At 39.4% G+C, this 22,005-nt stretch overlaps 1 protein-coding gene across 2 annotated transcripts in view; it reads left to right on the top strand.

Annotated features, from left to right (window-relative positions):
• Positions 1-1,400: 1,400 nt before the first annotated feature.
• The window catches only part of TSHR (thyroid stimulating hormone receptor), a 111,533-nt gene continuing 90,928 nt past the window's right edge, over positions 1,401-22,005 (top strand). The window contains exons 1-2 of one of the 2 annotated variants that reach the window (XM_081048695.1): positions 1,401-1,603; positions 1,910-2,231. In XM_081048695.1, coding sequence (XP_080904821.1) covers positions 2,062-2,231 — 170 coding nt within the window. In that variant the 5' untranslated portion in view covers positions 1,401-1,603; positions 1,910-2,061. Of the gene's footprint in view, positions 1,661-1,909; positions 2,232-22,005 lie in introns of both variants that reach the window. The other variant, XM_081048694.1, reaches the window with a different exon arrangement.

Raw genomic sequence — 22,005 nt, forward strand, 5'->3', positions numbered from 1 at the left:
AGTTGGTGCCTTCTCGATCATTAAGCCTTTCCTTACCCCAAACACTGACATTTTGAATTCTGACCTTTCAAAGAGTTGAGCACACAGACTTTGGTTTGGTAACACATTCGTTTAACATTTATTCTTTACTAACTCTGAGCTAGGCATTGTTCTTGGTGTTAGGGATACAATGGCCAAGAAAAAAAAAATCAGCAGGGTTCTTTCATGGGACTTATGTTTTGAAAGGGATGGGAGAGCACCAAGAGACAGGCAATAAAGGAGTAAACTAATCAATAATAATAACTAATGATAAGTGCTTTGGAGACAGAGAAACAAGGTAATACGATGGGGGATCATTACTTTACACAGGATTTTCAGGAAAAATCTTTCTGAGGAAGTGATAATTTAAACTAAGACTTGAATGATGTGAAGATCTAGGGACAGATTGTTCTGGGCATAGAGTTCAGCAATAGTGAGTAGCCCAGAGGTGGTAATAAATTTGGCTTGTTCTGGGTCCAGCAAAGTGGCTGAATGTGGAGAACAGGGAAGCGTATTGTGAAATGAGATTGCATAGATGAGTAATGGTGGGATCTTGATGAACAGGGATTAGCAAACTTTGCCTTTCAGAATTTATATGTAATTCTTTTACTGTTTTTATTTTTGGTTGCATAATAGTATTCCACTGTGTATAGATGTATCACTGTTTATCCATTGCCTAGCAGAGGGACATTTGGATAGTTTCCGGGTTTGGGTGATTATGAATAAAGTCACTATGAACATTAAAATATACATATTTTAAGTGTAGAGTTCAATGAATTTTGACAAAAGTGTGCATTCACTCGTCTCCAGTCTAATTGACACAGAACATTTCCATAACCCCTGTGAGTCCTCTCCTGTCTTTTTCTAGTCAATTCTCACTAAACATTATTCTGATTTCCATCACCATAGCTTTCCCCTCTTGTCCCAGAAATTCATATAAATGGAATCACACAGTATGAGAAGAGTTAATATCTCTTTTATCCCAAGACGAATCAGTAAGCATCTGAAGGTTTTTAAGAGGGAAATTGGCATAATCCGATTTATATTTAAAAAAAAAAATTTTTTTTGGCTACTGTGTGAAGAATGATGAATAAATGAGAGTGTGCCACTTAAATATTCTTTTTCTCTACATCTTCTGGGGGGAAGGGGACGTATATGGCTCAATAAAATTCCTGGGCAGACCAGAATTTGCCTGCTGGCTTCACACGCTGATAGCAAAGCTGGATTCGGAGTTCCCTCAAAGGCGCCAGAACGGTTTCTGCCGTGCTCCGTTCTCGCCAGCAGATGGCGGCAGAGCCAAGTCCCCGACCCGCCTCTCCGAGTCAACCTGCTGCAGTGTAAGCCGGCCGCCGCCAGGCGACCCCTCGCGGCTATTTCTGCGCGAGTGCGGGGCCGCTCGCGCAGAGTGGACCAGGTTCGTGCTGAAGTTGGGGAGCAGCGAGGATCCGGCAGACGTGTCGCGCCCCGGCTTCGGCTGCACGTCGGAGTGGCGTCCGCAGAGGCGTCTTAGGCCAGGAGGAGCTGAAGTTCTGCAGGACCCCAGTCCGCCCTGGACAGTTCATTCTGCAGGGACTTTGGATAGAGAGTGCGTGCGGCGGAATCCCGGCAGGCAGCGTTTGTAGGCGGCTACCCACGGGAAAAGGTGGCCCACTGGGTTTAGAGAAAAGGAAAGGGGGGGCGTCTATATGAGGCTTGGAGAGAACTAATGGGAAGAACACGTGGGGCTGGTTGGAAAGCACAGGGGATAACCCGGACCGGTGTTAGGTATCCGGGAACAGAAGGAGCCATCTGCGTGGCTCTAGGCAAGGAAAGTAAAGCCAATAGGCTTGTTTGGGTGCAGAGTTGCCTAGGGAAACGGAACACTTAAGAGTCTCTTCTTTCCCCTCTCCAGCCTCTTCTTTGGTGCTGGAGTCACAACCCCAACGAGTCCTCTCTTCTTCCGCACCTCCCTCTCTCCTTCACCCTGGAGAACCCGAGGGGCAGAGGGCTCGAGAATGACACGATAGTGGAGATTGAAGAAATAACCTTGGGGACCCGTGGAAAATGACGCCGATGCTCCTGCTGCAGCTGGCGCTGCTTCTTGCCTTGCCCTGGAGCCTGGGGGGTAAAGGGTGTCCCTCTCCACCCTGTGAGTGCCACCAGGAGGACAACTTCAGAGTCACCTGCAAGGATATCCACAGCATCCCCAGCCTACCGCCCAGTACGCAGACTCTGTAAGTACCTCGGAGAGGAGAGGGTAGGGCCCAGAGGCCAAGCGCAGCTGGAAAGGTGGACGGAAGTGCGCAGAAAGAGCTTGAGGGTAGGCCAGAGGGTGTGTGTGTGTGTGTGTGTGTGTGTGTGTGCACGCGCGCCTGCAATGAATAAAAAGTCAGTCGCCCAAACTTGGGATTGCTGACACCATAGTAGTTATTAATAACACGGGAAAAGGTAACAAAACTTTGGTGCAAGATGAAAGTGAGAGTTGTTCTTTCTGGAGAGCTGCTATTCTGCACTTTGTCTTCCCCTCACCCTGGGGGAACCTTAGCTTCATCTCAGCAACTCAAGAACTGAATTGTTTATCTTATTTTATTTTGAGTAATAAATAATTGAAGAAAAAACTGTATTTCTTCTAGTTTTTCTAGATGGGAAATTATCTTAGCTGGTCTGCTAATTCATCAAGTAGTTGACAAAAATTTAATCAGGGGCTCTTTTTTAAATATACCCTTCATACTTTCTATGAAGGTAATTTTGTATGAAATAGCTAAATTACTTTCTCAAATATGAACTGCCCACTTACATAGGACATCCAGAAACTTGCTTTGGGATAGGCATGGTAGAAGTATAAAGAGATGAGGTTTTATAAAATATATTTTTATCTGCATGTTAACTACTACCAAATTCGGAACTTGATGTTAAATAAGCTTTATGTATGTACAATAACCTAGGCTGGTTAAATCCAGTTAAGGTAGGAAAGTACAGGTTATTATGGAGAATGTGGATAGATGAAAAGCAATGGTGAAGTTGTATTTGGAGATTTTTCTCAAGAATTATCTCATAGGGACATTCAACAGTAGGTGATGAATGTTTCAGTACAGGTATGAGTATGAAGTTCTGTGCTCTGAGATACCTCGGCTTCTTATCTCACCTGGATTAATTTGTGCAATAACCTCCAAATACTGTTTTATTCTCCATGCTGTGACCACAGAATAAAATATGTTCTTTACTCTTAATTAAACCCCTACATTGACTCCTCATGGCCTCCAGGATAAAAATGTTTTCTACAGCCTACAAGATCCTCTAACACCAAGCCTAGTATTTCTCTCAAACCTCATGCCTCCTAATCTGTCTGACTTTCCATTTTTACTGAACAGAACTTCTGGCATTTTCCCGAAAGTTCTTTTCTCTCACAAACTGCCTTTGCCTTCCCTCCCATATGTCACCCCCTCTGCCTAAAGCAACTTTTCCCCTTTCTTCATCTGGCTCATGCCTTTTCCAAGCTCCAGACTAGGACTCAAATCCTTCAGGAAGCCTCTCCTGATTCACAACCCTATGCCGGGTGAGCTACCGCTTCTCCACCCTCCTCCCAACATTCTGTGCATGAACCCTACGCTAGCCCTGACACACAGTGTGCTTTTCGGTAACATTTCTCTGTGTGCCTATCCAAATAAGCCATGACCCCTCCTAACACTGAGACACTGGAACTACTCTGGTGTCCAAAAAAAGAAAAAAGCTTAAGTGAATGAATGAACCCGTGAATCTGCTAGTCTCCGATTGTCAGTTGTGTGGCAGAGAGAGAGAAGGCCAAAGGCATCACGTCTACAGAGACTTCTTTAAAGGTGGCAGAATTTTAAGTTATTAAAGAGAAATGGCTCTGACAGTGGAACGGAACTTGGAGTCACCCTCTTTACAATTCCACCAAATGATGTGGAGAAAGGGTAATAATGTCGGAGAAAGAGCAATGGAGTAAGAGTCAGGAAACCTGCATTCTCTTCATCCCTCTCTCACTAACTGTGAAATTGGGTGAGATAATCTATTCAGAAGGACCCAAGATCTCTTCTGGGTAAAACAGAGGATTCAGTTAGGTGCTTTCTGATGTCTGTGATGCTAATAAGAATAGTCTGACAGAATCCACTGAGTCACAAAGACTAAGAACTGGATAATATAACAGCAAGGAGACTCTGACCTTTAAAACAATTGGCGGGGGGTGCTATTCTGAAGAACGAAGTTATTTTGAGATAGGGAAGAGGCTATTGAAAAGTATGGGTAGAATGCTATGCTAATCTAAACAATGACCACACCATCTACAATGGTAGTGAAGTGATTTTCCAAAGTTTGGGGGCAGTAGAACTCTTTTGTTAAAGGGAACTTTATAAGAAGTCAAAATGTGAAGCTGACAATTATATTGTGCTGCTCTCAGCACTTTACATGAACTCAACCCATTGAATATTCACAAAATCCAATTGAGTAGATGGTTTTGTTATTTTCATTTTATTAATGAAACTGAGGCACTACAAAAATGAGCAATTTGCCTAATGTCACATAGCTTGTAAGTGGTGGTGTCAGGATTTGAAATACCACAGAGCTGCCCCTCAAACCACTGCTCTCAGATGAAAGTGGGTCTCACCTGTCAGCTTTTCCCCAGTTTTGTCATGAGGCTCTGGAGAAAGAAGTTTGAAAACGAATGATGTTCAATAAGCCACAGATAACCTTGGGAGCTGTTGGCCTGAGAAACTTGCAAGAACTCAGGAAACAGAAGGTTACAGGGAAGGGAAAGAACAAAAGAAGGAAGAAGATAGAGGATGGGAGGGAAGGAGGAAAAGAAAGCCTACATCTAAGTTACAGATGGCATTCCCTAAACAAACCAGATCTTTCTCATTAAAAACTTGGTCTGGATGGTAACTGCTTTTCTTAATCTAGAAGCTGTGTAACCACTGCCTAGCTGTTTGATAAATTATTATGGTTCTGAGAGCAGTTTTCTTAAGCCTTATCTTCTACCCATATATATATTTTTTTCCTTCCATCAACATGTATTTGATCCCCCTTACCCTCATCTCCCACCCTCCACCCCCCCTACCCTCTGGTAACCACTAAACTATTGTGTCTATGAGTTTTTGTTTCTCATTTGTTTGTCTTGTTCTTTTGTTGTTTTTGGTTTATATACCACATATCAGTGAAATCATAGGGTTCTCTGCTTTTTCTGTCTGACTTATTTCGCTTAGCATTATACTCTCAAGATCCATCCATGTTGTCACAAATGTTCCTTTATCATCTTTTCTTACCGCCGAATAGTATTCCATTGTGTAAACTTCTTTATCCATTCATCCATCGAAGGATATTTTGGTGGTTTCCATGTCTTGGCCACCGTAAACAAAGCTGCAATGAACATTGGAGCACACGTGTCTTTATGTATAAATGATTTCAAATTTTTTGGGTAGATACCCAGGAGAAGGATTGCTGGGTCATATGGTAATTCTATTTGTAATTTTTTGAGGAACCTCCACACTGCCTTCCATAGCGGCTGCACCAGTCTGCATTCCCACCAACAGTGTATGAGGGTTCCTTTTTTTCCACAGCCTCTCCAACACTTGTTGCTATTTATCTTGTTGATGATAGCCATTCTGACTGGGGTGAGGTGATATCTCATTGTGATTTTTATTTGCATTTCTCTGATGATTAGTGATGTTGAGCATTTTTTCATATGTCTATTTGCCATTTGTAAGTCCTCTTTGGAGAAATGTCTCTTCAGGTCCTCTGCCCATTTTTCAATTGGGTTGTTTGTTTTTTTGTTGTTGAGTTTCATGAGTTCCTTGTATATTTTGGATATTAGACCCTTATTGGAGGAACTGTTTGCAAAAATCTTCTCCCATTCTCTCTCTTTATTTTGTCGATGGTTTCTTTTGCTGTGCAGAAACTTTCAAGTTTCATATAGTCCCATTTGTTTATTTTAGCTTTTACTTCCATTGCCTTTGGAGTCAAATTCATACAATGCTCTTTGAACCCAAGGTCCATAAGTTTAGTACCCATGTTTTCTTCTATGCAGTTTATTGTGTCAGGTCTTATGCTTAAGTCTTTGATCCATTTTAAATTAATTTTGGTACATGGTGACAGATAACAGTCCAGTTTCATTCTTTTGCACGTGGCTATCCAATTCTGCCAGCACCATTTATTGAAGAGGCTGTCTTTCCTCCACTGTATGTTTTTAGCTTCTTTGTCAAAAATTATCTGTCCATATTTATGTGGTTTTATTTCTGGGTTCTCAATTCTATTGCATTGGTCTATGTGTCTATTTTTCTGCCAATACCATGCTGTTTTGATTATTGTAGCCCTGTAGTACAATCTAAAGTCAGGGAGTGCGATACCTCCAGTATTGTTCTTTTTTCTTAAGAATGCTTTGGCTATTCGGGGTTTTCTGTGGCTCCAAACAAATCTGATGATTTTTTGTTCTATTTCTTTAAAAAATGCCATTGGGATTTTGATGGGGATTGCATTAAATCTGTATTTTGCTTTGGGTAATATGGCCATTTTAACTATGCTGATTCTTCCAATCCATGAGCACAGAATGTCTTTCCATTTCTATGTGTCTTCTTCAATTTCTTTCAAAAATGTCTTATAGTTTTCAGGATATAGGTCCTTCACATCCTTGGTTAAGTTTATTCCTAGGTATTTTATTCTTTTTGCTGCAATTGCAAAAGAAATTGTATTTTGTATTTCTTTTTCTGAGATTTCATTGTTAGTATATACAAAAGCAATGGACTTTTGTACGTTGATTTTGTAGCTAGCAACTTTACTGTATTCATTGATTGTTCCTAATAGCTTTTTGGTGGAGTCTTTAGGGTTTTCTATATATACCATCATGTCATATGCAAAGAGTGATAATTTAACTTCTTCATTCCCAATTTGGATGCCTTTTATTTCCTTCTCTTGCCTGATTGCTCTGGCAAGGACTTCCTACACTATGTTGAAAAGCAGAGGTGATAGGGGACAGCCCTGTCGTGTTCCTGAATGTAGAGCAAAGGGCTTCAGTTTTTCACCATTAATTATGAGATTAGCTGAGGGCTTGTCCTATATGGCCTTTATTATGTTAAGGTATTTTCCTTCTATACCTATTTTATTAAGTGTTTTAATCATAAATGGATGTTGTATCTTGTCAAATGCTTTTTCTGCATCAATTGATATAATCATATGATTTTTGTCCTTTATTTTGTTTATGTGATGTATCACATTGATGGATTTGTGGATTTTGAACCATCCTTGTGCCCCAGGGATGAACCCCACTTGGTCATGATGAATAATCTTTTTAATGCATTGTTGTATTCAATTTACTAGAATTTTGTTTAGGATTTTTGCATCTGTATTCATCAGAGATATTGGTCTGTAGTTTTCTTCTTTTGTGTTGTCTTTACCAGGTTTTGGTATCAGGTAATGTTGGTCTTTGGTATTTGGTAATGTTGGTCTCATAAAATGATTTAGGGAATACTGTCTCTTCTTCAATTTTTTGGAAGAGTTTGAGCAGGATTGGTATTAGATCCTCTTTCAAGGTTTGGTAGAATTCACTAGTGAAGCCATCTGGTTCCGGACTTTTGCTTTTGGGAAGGTTTTGGATGACTGATTCAATTTCGTTACTGGTGATTGGTCTGTTTAGATTTTCCAGTTCTTCATGGTTCAGCCTTGGCAGGCTATGTTTCTAAGAACTTGTCCATTTCTTTTAGGTTATTGAATTTGGCGGCATCTAGTCCTTCATAGTATTCTTGGATGATCCTTTGTATTTCTGTGGTGTCTGTGATAACTTCCCCTTTTTCATTTCTGATTTTGTTAATTAGTTTCTTCTCTCTTTTTATCTCAGTGAGTCTAGCCAAGGGTTTGTCAATTTTGTTAATCTTTTCAAAGAAAAAGCTCTTTGTCACATGAATTTTTCTTATTGTCTTTTTGTTCTCTATTTCATTTAGTTCTGCTCTGATTTTTATTATTTCCTTTCTTCTGTTGACCTTGGGTTTCTCTTGTTCTTCTTTTTCTGGTTTTTTAAGGTGTAACGTAAGGTTATTTATTTAGGATTTTTCTTGTTTCTTGAGATAGGCCTATAATGATATAAATTTCCCTCTTAAAACAGCTTTCGTTGCATCCCAAAAATTTTGGTAGGATGTATTTTCATTGTCATTTGTTTCTATGTATCTTTTGAGCTCTCCTCTAATTTCTTCTTTGACCCAGTCTTTAAAAGTATGTTGTTTAATCTACATGTATTTGTGCTTTTTTCTGCTTTCTTTTTGCAGTTGATATCCGATTTCAAAGCCTTGTGATCGGAGAATATGCTTGGCATGATTTCAATCTTCTTAAATTTGCTGAGGCTGATTTTATGTCCCAATATATGGTCTATCCTTGAGAATATTCCATGTACACTGGAAAAGAATGTACAGTCTGATGTTTTAAGATGAAGTGCTCTATATATGTCAATTATGTCCATTTTATCTAATGTGTCATTTAGGGCTGTTATTTCGTTATTTATTTTCTGTTTGGATGATCTATCCATAGTTGTCAATGATGTATTTAAGTCCCCTAGTATAATTGTGTTTTGGTCAATTTCTCCCTTTAGTTCTGTTAGTAGTTGCTTGGTATATTTCGGTGCTCCCTGATTGGGGGCATAAATATTGATGACTGTTACGTCTTCTTGTTGTATAGTCCCCGTTACCATTATGAAATGTCCATCTTTGTCTCTTGTTATCTTTTTCACCCTGGAGTCTGTTTAATCTGATATCATTATGGCTACATCTGATTTTCTCTGGGTATACCATTCTCTTGGAGTGTCAATTTCCACCCTTTCACTTTGAGTCTATGCTTGTCCTTGTAGCTGAGATCTGTGTCTTGGAGACAGCATATGGTTGGGTTTAGTTTTTTGATCCAATTGGCTACTCTGCCTTTTTATTGATGAGTTCAGTCCATTTACATTTAGGGTGATTATTGATATGTGAGGATTTCCTGTCATTCTATCTTTACTTTTCTGGTAAGGCTGTGTCTCCATTGTTTCTTTGCCTTTTTGTTGTTGTCTATTATTTCTGTGTGGTGGTATTCTATGATGGTTCCCTCTGTTTCTTCTTTTATTACAGTGTGTATTTCAGTTCTGGATTTTTTTTTTTTGAGTGGTTATCCTTAAGTTTATGTAAAAGAAAGCTTGATATTTAGAATATTCCATTTTCTTCAGTACGCTTACTTTCTCCAATCCTATATTCCGGTTCAGGCCTTGAGTCCCACCCTTTTTATGTTTTGGTTCCCACAAATTGTCCCTGTTGATGGTGGTGGAATAGCCTCCTTTAGTATTTCTTGTAATGCAGGTTGTGTATTAGAAAATTCCCTCAGCTTCTGTATGTCTGGAAAGGTCTTTATTCATATCTAAATGATATCTTTGCTGGATATATCATTCTTGGCTCATAATTTTTCTCTTTCAATAGTTTGAATATCTGGTTCCACTCCCTCCTGGCTTGTAGAGTTTCTGCTGAAAAATCTGATGATAATCTAATGAGCTTTCCTTTGTAGATTACCGTCTTCTTTTCCCTGGCTGCCTTGAGGATTCCAGGGAATCCTTGAAGATTCTTTCTTTGTTGTTGATTTTAGACAGCTTCAATACAATATGCCTTTGAGAAGGCCTGTTGGGATTGAGGTAATTAGGTGTTCTATTCGCTTCTTGGATTCGAGGATTCAGTTCTGTCCACAAGTTTGGGAAGTTCTCATCAACATTTTGTTTGAATATATTCTCTGTTCCCTTCTCTCTTTCTTCTCCTTCTGGTATGCCCATTATTCTCATATTGCTCTTTCTGATGGAGTCAGAAAGTTCTTGTAGAGTTCTTTCATTTCTTTTAATTCTCAAGTCTCTTTCTTCTTCCATCTGTGTAATTTCCAGGTTTCTATCTTCGATGTCACCGATTCTTTCCTTCATCTGGTCAACTCTACTACCTAAGCTGGTTATTTCATTCTTAATTTCTACTATTGAGTTCTTAATCTCCAGAAATTCTATTTGGTTCTTTTTAAAAATTTCAATCTCTTTAGTAAAATGCTCATGGTATTCTTTGATTGTGTTTCTGAGTTCATTAAACTGCCTTTCTGTGTTTTCTTGCATCTCGTTGAGTTTTTTCAGAACTGCAATCTTGAATTCTCTATCATTCAAGTCACGTATTTCCATATCTTAAGTTCCTTTCCTGGAGACTTTTCGCTTTCTTTCTAAGCTGTCTTGTTGCCTTGGTTATTCATGGCAATTACTGATTTATTATTTCTCTTCCTAGACATCTACAGGAGTGGCTTCTGCAACAGGTTGATAGGAAGAGGTCTTTCTTATGTTTTCCAGTACTTGTTGGTAGAATGTTTTATTTTCTCTCTGACTGCAGCCTTGTTTTTCTCTCTCACACGGTACTGCTATGTTTTCTCTGCAGTATTCCAGCTTCTCACACAATGGGGGTATTCCCTGGGAGACGGGATTCTACTCTGTTAATAGTTCGCCTGGGTCAAAGGGGCAGTGTCCGTGTGGGTACGCCGAGAGCTGTTGAAGTGCCAAAGCTCTTTCTGTACCAGATTCAGAGCCCGTGTTTCAGCAGTTCTGTTTACTCCTACACAGATCCGCCCAGATAGGTGGGGACAGGGGCGGGGTGAGTTGTGAGAGGTGGCTCAGAGCAATGGCGGCGACCACCACCAGAGCTAGTCCTGCTTCCACAGCTCCCTCCCCTTTGCCAGAACTAGTTGGGCTGCGAATCTGTGTCTGTGGTCCACAGTTCTCTGAACAGCAAATATTCTGTTCTTTTGATCTGACACTGCTACTGTTCCACTTCCAGCACTGGGCAGGTGGGGGCGGGGTGAGCTCTGGGAGGTTAGGGAGGGGGCTCGTCTCAGTGCCTAAGGCTTCTGTTCTCGCTCGGCAGTGAGGGCTTAAACCACTGTTTTCAGCCTTCTTCCCTCAATCTTTTCTCCAAGGTCTCTGCCCTGAGCATTGTGTTCAGCCATGTTATATGCTGCCCCCTCAGCCCTGTGGCCTATAAGCGGAGCCCTAGCAGTCCGAGTTCTTCCCTCTCCCGCAGCTGCGGTAGTTCTGGGATGCAGCGAGCTCGGAGCACTGCGCCAGGTCTAAGTCCTGCGCCCGTGCAGCTCCGTCACCGCACCTCTCTCTTCCCTCTTCCCCCCTCGCAATTCTTCCACCTTTAGGTGAATTCAGTAGTGGGCCTCTTCGTCTTGCCTATCTGCTGTGCAGGGAGTCCTTTGTGGAGTTATTGTTGTTCAATTTTTTGTAAATTCCAGGGGAGCTTTACAGAGGCTCACCTCACGCAGCCATTTTGATGACGTCATTCTTCTATCCCTATATTACGGTGCTAAAAGGTAAACCGATGGCCTCTTTTTGCACGACCTATACGCCTGCCACATGGTCCAGTGGATGGGTGGGACAGAGTACACTGTTGGGGCTCTTACTGAAACAGTGGTTCTGAATCTTTTTCTCCACATCCCCCCTTCAGAGAGCGATGATACACTCTCATTAAAACTAGGTTCTAACTAGGTGGTAGGTGAAGGACAGCTGGCATCCGTAACCCTCATCCCTCTGCCACCCCATGGAACATTCTACAATCTTTGATATGTTGGTAGTTTGAAAAAAAAATGCTCTTCTCAATTGAGATTTACTGATTTAAGGAAACTTAAATGAAGCAAGCAGAATAAAATTGAAAATTTAAATTTTGGTATGTAATTATAGATCATATCACCTCAAAACGAAGAATAACAAGATTTACCTATCACTGATTCAGAGCATTGCCATTTGCTACCTCTGTGCATGATTGGACTATCCCTTCTCTGAATGGGGAGGTGAATAGGGTTTGACGACCATTCTAGATGTGTGTGGATTCTTCCTCAAGAAAGTGCTTCCTTACCTCACCTGGTCCTTTCGACCTACTAGCTTTTAGTTTCATGATGGCAACAATCTATAATCACCTCCTCCACATCTTCCACCCCCTCCCCCACCATCTGGGGTCTAGAGCTTCAGTGGAGTAATGGTTTGTCCATCACACACTTGCGTGCCTTCAGAAATGTTTCCAAAGGAATTGTTGTGACTATTGTTTTGGGTTCTGATTTTTGCTTCAGTGTTTAGTCTTTTGCATTCTGCATCTGTGGCTCTAAGTCATTGACTATTGTAGCATTTTCTAAGATGAAGACAATTATTCAGTATTTTTGCCCTATCTGTGTTCCACCTGTGCTATCATTTGCTCAGTAACTTTAAGTTCACTCATGTCTTTAACTGAAAGAAATTTATTTAGAAAGTGGTATCACAACTATAGCTGGAAAATTAGCATGACTTGCTATAAATAGGAGGTAACAAAAAAACTAAATACAATGCAAACAGAAATGTAGCTATATTCTAGCTCAAGACTATGGTCTGTGAATGCTCTGTGCCTGTGGTGGCCTTCTCTTTAGAAAATAAGGAAGAGTAACAAGTGTTCAAGAAATAGTAAAGAGATACCAATCCAACATGGTGTCCTTGGTGGTATCAGAAGGATTGGAAAATAATGGAAAAGGGAGTCACTTTCTCATTATGTCATTCAATGTTATTTAATACTATGTGGGCATTCCACCTAAAATAATCTCACATATAAAGTCACATCTGCTTCACATTTCACACTTGTTTTAGTCACAATCAGTGGTCATAACCTGAATAACATATGGTTTTCAACCTAAGAGAAGCCCTCTGCTTTAGTACCCACCTGCTGTCCAAAGAGAGTCCAATACTTTGTGACTTAAAAGGCTTCACTTTATGCTTTCAGGCTCCGTGATTTATTCTTTTAGTCTCTCTCTCTCTCCCTCCCTCCCTCTTTCTTTTTCCCTCTCTCTCAAGGTTTTTGATGGTCAGTAACAGAAAACCCATTCTGTCTAGCTTAAGGAGGAAAGAAATATTTTGAAAGAATAACATGTAATTTACAGAATCATTGTAGAACCAGGCTTTGAAAGTAAGCCAGGGTCCAGGGCAGGCAGGAAGTTGGAGCCACAGCCAACCATCTGGTTTGGAACAACATCAAGGACAACACCTCAGCCACAGCCACCAGACATCTGTGGTGCTGGGCTCCCCATCCCATAGCTGCTGAACTGTCTGTCTGCTGCCATCAATGATTTCTCAACTGTCCCTGCCTCTTTGAATTACCAGCCAGAGAGTATTATCCTATAAGGGAACATCCGATTATCTGGCATTCGTTACATGCTGTGTCCTAGATGCTAGGTCTAGAGAGAGGGAGGAGATCCTCCTCTCCCACATTTGGTGTCTGTAGTGGAAGATGCAGAACTGAGTCCCTCTAACATTACACACAATGGAGAATTTCCCTCAAAGAAGGGCCATATGCTCTCAACATTACTCACTTTCTTCATTCTGCAAATGTTAATTAAGCACTGGCTGTATTCCAGATATTGTGGTAAGCTCTGGATTTAATGGAGAAAAACACCAACATATCCCTGTCCTCAGGCATCCTATAGTCTATTGCAGAGTCTGAATATTAATCAAATAATCTCATAAACATATAATTGGTTGAGGTTGAGGTTATACTTGGTAGGGATGTGTTGAGGTTATATTTGTGTGTGTTGAGGTTATACTTGGTAGGGATGGGGGAACTGGGGTTCAGGGAAGGCTTGAGCTACATCCTGAACCTGTAGCAGTTGGGTATACGGGTTGCAGGGGTAGGGGATTGGGATTGGGGAGGGTGTGGGAAAGTGGTATTCTGGGAAGTGGAACTGCTCATTTGAAAAGCTTTGAAGAGTTGCAACCTGAATAGTGAAGGAGTTTGATTTATTCACTTGGGACAAAGATACTGATGAGCAACACAATACGTTACTACTTCCTACATGCAGGTAAAGGTGAATTCTGATGTCTGTGGGGGCAGCTTTTGTGCACAAAAAAGACTTATTGGGGTAACTGGTTTTTAAAATATTTGATCCATTAAAGTCATAAACATACAATCTAGTTCTTTTTTTGAGTTTTCCATATATTTATTACTTTACTTGTAAATCTAGTTAATTGCAACAATTACTTTAAGGAAGATTTTATAATTCAATCATTTTTCAATAAATAATATATTAAAATAATAAATAGTTTGAATACAAATTTAATATATTTTCTTTTAAAGCAGCTGAATGTTTGACAGAACTTTCCAAATGCTTAGAAAATTCTAGAAAATCTATTAAATTAAACTTTATAAGTACGAGGAATCCTACATTTTTCAACATCCCAATGCTATTTACAGGGGCAGGAGAGTAAAGTGGTGAAGAGCGCACACTCTGGTGTGAGATCAGCAGAGTTAAATGCCTGGCTCTTCTATTTCCTAGGTGTGCTTTTGGGAATGTAGGGAAAGAAAAAATAGTTTTCCCTCTACCCTAATAAGTTCTCTCCAAGTAAACTTAGTAAAAAATAATTTCCTTGTCAACTTAAATCACAGGTTAAAATAAATTACTCAATTATATATTTTATATTGGAATCACAAGGCCAATCTACTAGACATTCCAATAGGACAAGTTTAAATAATATAATTACTGAAAATACTAAATATATATTAATTATTCTTAAACTTAACACAAACATATTAATACTATGGGTCTGATTTAGATTCTCATTTCTATTCTTAATTTAAAATTTTCCCAAGCTAAAAGACATTTTTAATCATTAAGCAAACTAGTCTCGCTCCCATTGAACTTAGGTTCTTTATGGAACCAACCATCCAGTGGCTTCCTAGGTTCCTTATAGCTAGGGTTGCCCTATCTAAGTGGATCCTCTCTTTATACCTGTTGTTTAGGTGTAATTAATTGCACTCCTTTCACTCTCAAAGTTGTCCGAATTTGAAGGATACAGTACTAATAGATCTTACTAATAGATGTAAAGCCCGGAGGGACATATTGAGACATTCTAAGCCTTTTTATTGTCACTAGGAGTCAGTAACTTAAAAAGAGGTTGGTCTCAGTACTACCTCAGAATCTGCAACCCCTACATACCTTACGTGATAGGGAACTTCCTGTACTGCTGCAGTTGAATTTTGCATTTCTTTGGGTCTCTTAAGATACTTAAAAAAAAAATAGTTTCAGGTGTACAAAACAATGCAATAGTTAAGCATTTATACCCCTCACAAAGTGATAACCTTCCTTCCCCAATCTACTACCCCTCTGACATCACACACAGCCATTACATTTCCACTGTCTCTATTCCTTATGCTGTACTCCACTTCTTGTAACTATATATATTAAATTATAGATGACATTTATTATTAAACTTCAGGTTCAGGTATAGGTCAGGCACCTACACCATTCATGAAGTGGTCTCCCTAATAAGACAAGTGTTTATTGGATACCCTACAAAATCTTTACAATGTTATTGATTATATTCCTCAAGCTGACTTTCGTATCCCCATGGCAATCTTGTGGTTACCAATTGTGCTTTCTAATCCCCTTACCTTCTTCCCCCATCAGACCCCCCCTCTTCAAGCAACCCTCAGTTTTTCCTCTATATCTGAGACTGTTTCTGATTAGTTTGTTCATTTATTCTATTCTTTAGATTTCACATATAAGTGAGATCATATGCTACTTGTCTTTCTCCATCTGACTTATTTCACTTAGCATAATGTTCTCTAGGTCCATTCATATCGTTGCAAATGGTAAGATTTCATTCTTCTTTATGGATGTGTAATACTCCATTGTATAAATGTACCACAGTTTCTTGATCCAGTCATCTACCGATGGGCATTTTGGTTATTTCCATGTCTTGACTATTGTGAATAGTGTTGCAATATACATAGGGGTGTATAATTTTTTTTAAATTAGTGTTTTGGATTTCTCTGGATAGATACCTAGGAGTGGAATTGCTGGGTCATAAGGTAATTCCATTTCCAGTTTTTTGAAATACCTCCATTCTGATTTCCATAGAGGCTGCACCAATCTGCAATCCCACCAACAGTACACGAGGGATCCCTTTTCTCCACATCCGCGCCAGCACTCGTTGTTTGTTGATTTATTGATGATAGCCATTTTGACTGGGGTGAGGTGGTATCTCATTGTGGTTTTTATTTGCATTTCTCTTATGAGATTAGAGAAGGTTAATGATTAGTGAGGTTGAGCATTTTTTCATATGTCTGTTTGCCATCTGTATGTCCTCTTTAGGAAGATGTCTCTTCACAATACTTAGTGTCTTCTCTGCAGCCTCCTAAATGTCTCCTGCCTCTGCCCTTGCCCTTCGCAATCTATTCTTCACACAGGAGTCAAAGAATTTGTTTTTAAACATAGGTCAGGCCATGACCCTCCTCTACTCAGAAACTATCAACAGGCTTCCTGGTCATCTCAAAATAAAAACCAAAGTGCTTACAGTGGCCCAAAAGGCCCTACATGATTCAGACCTTTATTTTTCCAATTCTGTTTCTTATTACTTTAGCTCATAATTCAGCTCTCATTCCATTGGCCTCCTTGCCTGTTCCTCACACTTGTCAGGGTTTATGTATTAGGTTCTTCCCTATGTCTTGAACGTTATTTTCCCAGATGTACCTATGGTTAATCATCTCACTTCCTTCAAGTTTTTGTTCAAATGTTACTTTTTCAACATGGCTTTCCTAAATCTTAAAATTTAACATTCCTTTTTTTTTTTGTTTTTTCTTCTTTACATAATCCATAGCATGTATCACCTTCTAATATACTTCGTAATTTGCTTGTTTTTATGTTATTTTGTCTTTCTCCATAAGAATATAATCTCCATAGGGGAAAGGTTTTGGGGTGTTGTTGTTTTTGTTGTGCATTTTGTTCACTTATGCATCCCACGTGCCCAGAAAGTATTTGTTTAATAAATGAATGTATGAATGAATGTCTCCAGAGGCACTTTAATGTCATTCTGTTTTGTTCTTCATACCCTTTTATAATTCTTTTTCAAAGTCCTTAAGTTGTTTGCTTTTTTTTTTTTAACTTTTCTCTTTCTTCCACCTCCATCCTCCTCCAGCTCAAGCCGTTGTTTCTCAGTCTAGTTGTGTAGGACACAGCTCCCTGGCCCATGCTGGTATGATGAGCCTTGCGCTCCCCACCCCAGCTGAGGAAGTTGGTCACTGCCGGCCACTTCTGGCAGCCCATAGCTGCTCAGCTCCCGGGAGAGCTGTTGTTCACAATCTTAGCTGTAGAGGGTGCAGCTCACTGGCCCATGTGGGAATGGAACTGGCGACCTCGGTGTCAGGAGCATGGTGCTCCAACCACCTGAGCCACCAGGCCAGCCCCAAAGTCCTTAAGTTTTATTTAAGGTAGATGAAATTCTACCTTTGTTTCATATTTTTCTTGGCTATCCGGGATGCTAGTTTTCTAGATACTGAAATCACATCTGATGGAGTTCCGCCATCTCTCACCGCCTGTTTCACCCTATGTTCATATTATTAAACCATGTTCAAGGTGCTCCTTTGAACAGCCACCTCCAAGAAATTAACTCCATCAGAGCTTCCTAAACTTTCCAAATGTAGTGCTTCTAAGCAAGAGGTAAGTGGAAGAGAATCCCAAGGATACCTGGGGTACCCAGCAGCCAACAAGAGTAATCAGGACATTCCTTTGAAGTCTCTGATTTTGTTTCTTTTTTATGTAACTTCCAAAAAATTACTGTGAATTTGAATTCTTTTCCATCATTTAACTGTGGTTCCTGTGGCTTCATATATATACCTTCCCAGAATAGTTCCTTGTATGTACCTTCAGGATAATGCAACTCTGCATTTGAATATCCCAGTAACTTGACCCAAGTAAGGGACTTGATGTATACCAATGGCAGGTATTGAAGGAGGCCAGTGAAAATATGCAGGTAGGAGGCAGTGTGTGTGCCTAAAGCCTAGCCTCAATAGTCAGACCAGCTCTGCAGAGGCCATGCCCATTCAACCCTTTCCTCAGACCCCTTGGTCCTGAATGTCTAGTGATTTCACCTGTGTGAACAAACCCTGGCTATCCTGGAGTCTATTTTCTTATATAGGCTCTGATAAAGTAGTAGACATAGAAAACTAATTCAGAATACTTAAAACACATTGTTAAATGAATGAATTTTATCTGGACTTATCAATTAATTGAAACAGATTTTTCCCCCTCCGGAGCTGAGAAATCGTTAACTTGAATTGATACAACTATTTGATTATTTTAATATCTCCTTGTTGTGCAAGTATGTTTGTTACCCTTCAGATTAAGATTCATTAATCAGAAGTCCATGGGCTTCTTAGGGGCCCATGATTGTCTTCCTCGGAATCTGTGATGAAGTAAAAATTTGTATACAAGTATATCAGTGTCCTGCTGAGAGAATCTATAACTTTCCTCAGATTTTCAAAACAGTTAAGAAATTCTGTTTCTTAACAAAAAGTTTAAAAAATTCTGTTTAGGAATAATTTGGCTTTTTGTGTGTGACAAATGTATGTATATTTGGTATTAACTATGACTTGATATTTTTATTTTATTACAAAGAACACTAAAATATATTGAAAAAAATAAACAAAAATGTCCTGATCTTTCAAAGTGATATTTTTTGTTAAGAATACATTATTATGAATAATTTTTATGCCTCACACTTAACCCTTGAGTAGTCTCTTTATGCAAAAGTTCACTAAATATGGCTATTCTCCAAATCAATGGTTTAAAAATAGATTTTACAAGTATCTAATGCCTTATATCTGACATTAAATCCTTCATGCTGACCCTGTCTCCATTTTCACTGAAGCTGGATGGTATGCTTACTTACTATTTTGCCTTTCATTACTACAGTTAAAAAATAGTTGAAGGAAATTTTGAGTATGGACAAAATGGTCCTATTTATTCAAAGCTACAAATTCGATTTTAAAGGGTTCCGTTTAGAAATCTAACTCTACTTGCTTTGTTTCATTTCTGTATGAATTCTTAAGAACATTTAAGGAGTCCCAGAAATTTTCGAAGCAAATTCTTTTCTTAAAATTACAAAACAGGCATTTGTGATTTTTAAACCATCTAATAAGTGTTGTTCTCTTACAACACTTATATGTCACTGTAGTGACATATAAATATGACCTGAATTTTTCTGTTACAGCCCTATTTAAAATATTTTACCGTTAGAATATTCCAGGAACTCAAATATTTTATTATCATCTTAATTAAACTTCCCACACCACTCTTGTACCTGTAAAAAACTCCCTGTGTCCCAATTTTTCTTTCAAAAACATGATCTCTGTATTTATATGAAACGTGAAGCCTTTGGCTTACATCTTGTAGACATTAGCTTAATTTTACCCACACCCGAATGTTATCGTAATTATTCAGCTCCAGAGAGGGGACTGAATTTGTTTCTTCCAATTGCCAGCTACTGTCACTTCATATTTTATTATTTCAATCTTTTCTGAGCTGAGAAACCAGAAAGTTAACTTTGGGGAAAGGATCTGTACATGACAATAAATAGAATTAAAAAGGAGGGCATACGTGAGGGGCTCTCTGATGACAAAGTCACTTTGTGACTACTCTGTTTCCTTCTCAACACCCTTTTCAGTTATTTGTGGGCACATGGCCGTGGTCCAAAGATTTGAAATGACCAGAAATCTTACCTCTAGATAGGTGATATTTTATGGTAGCTAGTTTTTCTTCCTTCTTACCTTTCTTTTTTCAATAAATATTCATTGATCACCTCTTATATGCAAGTACTATTCTAGGCATTGGAGGTATATATTAATAATAAACGACCTCATTGATCTTACAATTTAGGAGCAGGAAATAGCCAAAAAAATAAATGAGTAAAACACATAGTATGTCATATGGTGATAAGTATAATGGAGAAAAATAAAGGAAAGGAGAGGGAAAAGGAATGCTGGAAGTTGCATTTTAAATGATCAGAGAAGGCCTCACTGAGAAGGCCACATCTGAATATCAATCTGGGGGGAGAAAAATCTGAACAAACGCAAAGACCCAGAGTTGGGAGTACATGGGAGGAATACACATAGTATGTTTAAGATGTAACAAGGAGAGAAATGTGGGTGAAGCAGAGAGGGTTGTAGGAAATGAGATCAGAGAAGTTATAGGACATGTCATGTTTTTTTTGTAGATTGTTGTAAAGCATTATATACCACATAAACTACAAATGAAATAGAAGGTGAGCTCTTACACTGATTAACCAGTCAATCCCCATTCCCCCTCTCCCCATAGCCCTTGGCAACCACTAATCTGCTTTCTGTCTCTATGGATATACCTATTCTGGACAATTTATATCAACGGAATCATGGAGCATGTGACCTTTGTGCCTGGCTTCTTTCACTGGGCGTAATGCTTTCATGTTTCATCCACACGGTAGGGATAGAAAGAGTGTGGGCCATCAGACAAGCAGCCCAGTGGGAAAAATGTAAACAGGTCAAAAAGTACTTTCAGGACTTTTCAAGCAGGTTCATTTCTAACACACTGGTGTAGAGAGCAACCCCACTCTGTGTCTAAATGCCTTACACCTTAGATATAATAATTTGAACACCAAAAATGCCCACACTTATTCTCAGAGGCTTAGAGCCATGAAATGACTCTCCTACCTCAAAAGGTTTTAAGAGTACCCGTCTTGTGAAGGAGAGTGTTTCTAGCCAGTTGGCTGAGGAAAACCATGCGCTCATCCCTCCTGGATCCCGTAGCAATCTTAGTCAACACTTTGGGAAAGAGGTGACTTAATAGCAATGCATGAGCCATTATCTGTAACTCTTTTACCCTTTTAAGAGCCACTACTTATCCAAAGGGTTTTTTCTCTGTTGTAAGGAAGCTGCAGAACTCAAACAATATCCTATTTATAATGGTGTTTCTTATAATAATATTGGCTTCTATACCTTATTTTGCCATTAAAAAATTTAACCAGTATACCAATAAAGAACATTTGCTGAGAATAAAACAAAAAGATTAAATGAGAGAAGTAGATTCTTCTTCCTAGAACTTACTTCTCAGCTATTTCTTTCCAATCCACACTGGGCTTAGAGGCAGAAGATATAGTGGTCTAATTCTAGCTCTCCGCCAACTCGCTGTGTGGGAGACTATCTGCTCAACACACAGGATGAACAAACTAGTAGGATCTTCTATCTCTAAGGAGTGGTGATGAGGCTCACATGAGGTACTGCTAGTACATGCCATACCTGATAAACCAGAATAAAGCCTTGATCACAGGCTAACTATTATCACTAATGCAACAGTGGGTCTGAGACCTGTGAAATTTGGCCTGATCTAACCCTCAGTGGGAGCATTACATTAGAGAGGACAAGCTTCCATGCAGCGACCATTCGGCAACTGTTTGGCTTGAGGGCTGTGCAGCTTTATTAAGAAGAGCAAACACTTGTCCACTGTGCCAAAGGGACATTTGAAAGATTTACAAGATTTCTTATCTTCTTCCAGAGATATTCCTCCCTGAGGAGTTACTGTTAGTAGGCTAAAGTGACAGAAATTCTGACTGGGGGCGTGGGGTGGGTGGGGAGGGGTGGGGTGGTGGTCTCTGTCCCAATAGGGCCCATAAATCTGTAAGAAGGATTTATCTGTTCTGTGTCAGATTTTGGCTGAAAAGCCTGTTAGTATTTCCAAACTCTCCAGATGCCCCTATTTAATGCTTGGCTGGCCTTCTTATGTAGTATAACCAGTTGCCATTTCACAACCATCCACAATCCCTGGAATCTAAAACAACAAAGCCAGAAGCTCTGAAATGTGCTCTATGAAGCATGAAAGAATCTATTAAGGTTCAGTCGGATTCAGTTCTGTGTGACAATAAAATTCTAATGTACTTATAAGGAATTCCTCTCACTCATAAGCAACGTGTCACTTTACAGAAAGTATGCCTCTCCTGACCACTAAAGTAGGGAGGGTGCCTTGGAGGTGCTATGCTGTCTTTTTATAATGTATCCAGTATCTTCATTTTCAACAGCAGCAAAGTAGGGTGGGGAAGTATCTTGGATAAAGCTGTCAGCTAAAAGTCATGATGAAGAGGATGCACATTTTCCACACAATAAGGAAATTGCTGTATGACTATGTGAAAGGACTATTTATATAGTGAAAGTG

This window comes from Rhinolophus hipposideros (assembly GCF_964194185.1).
Source record: "Rhinolophus hipposideros genome assembly, chromosome: 5".
In the NCBI taxonomy this organism is placed as follows: Eukaryota; Metazoa; Chordata; class Mammalia; order Chiroptera; family Rhinolophidae; genus Rhinolophus; species Rhinolophus hipposideros.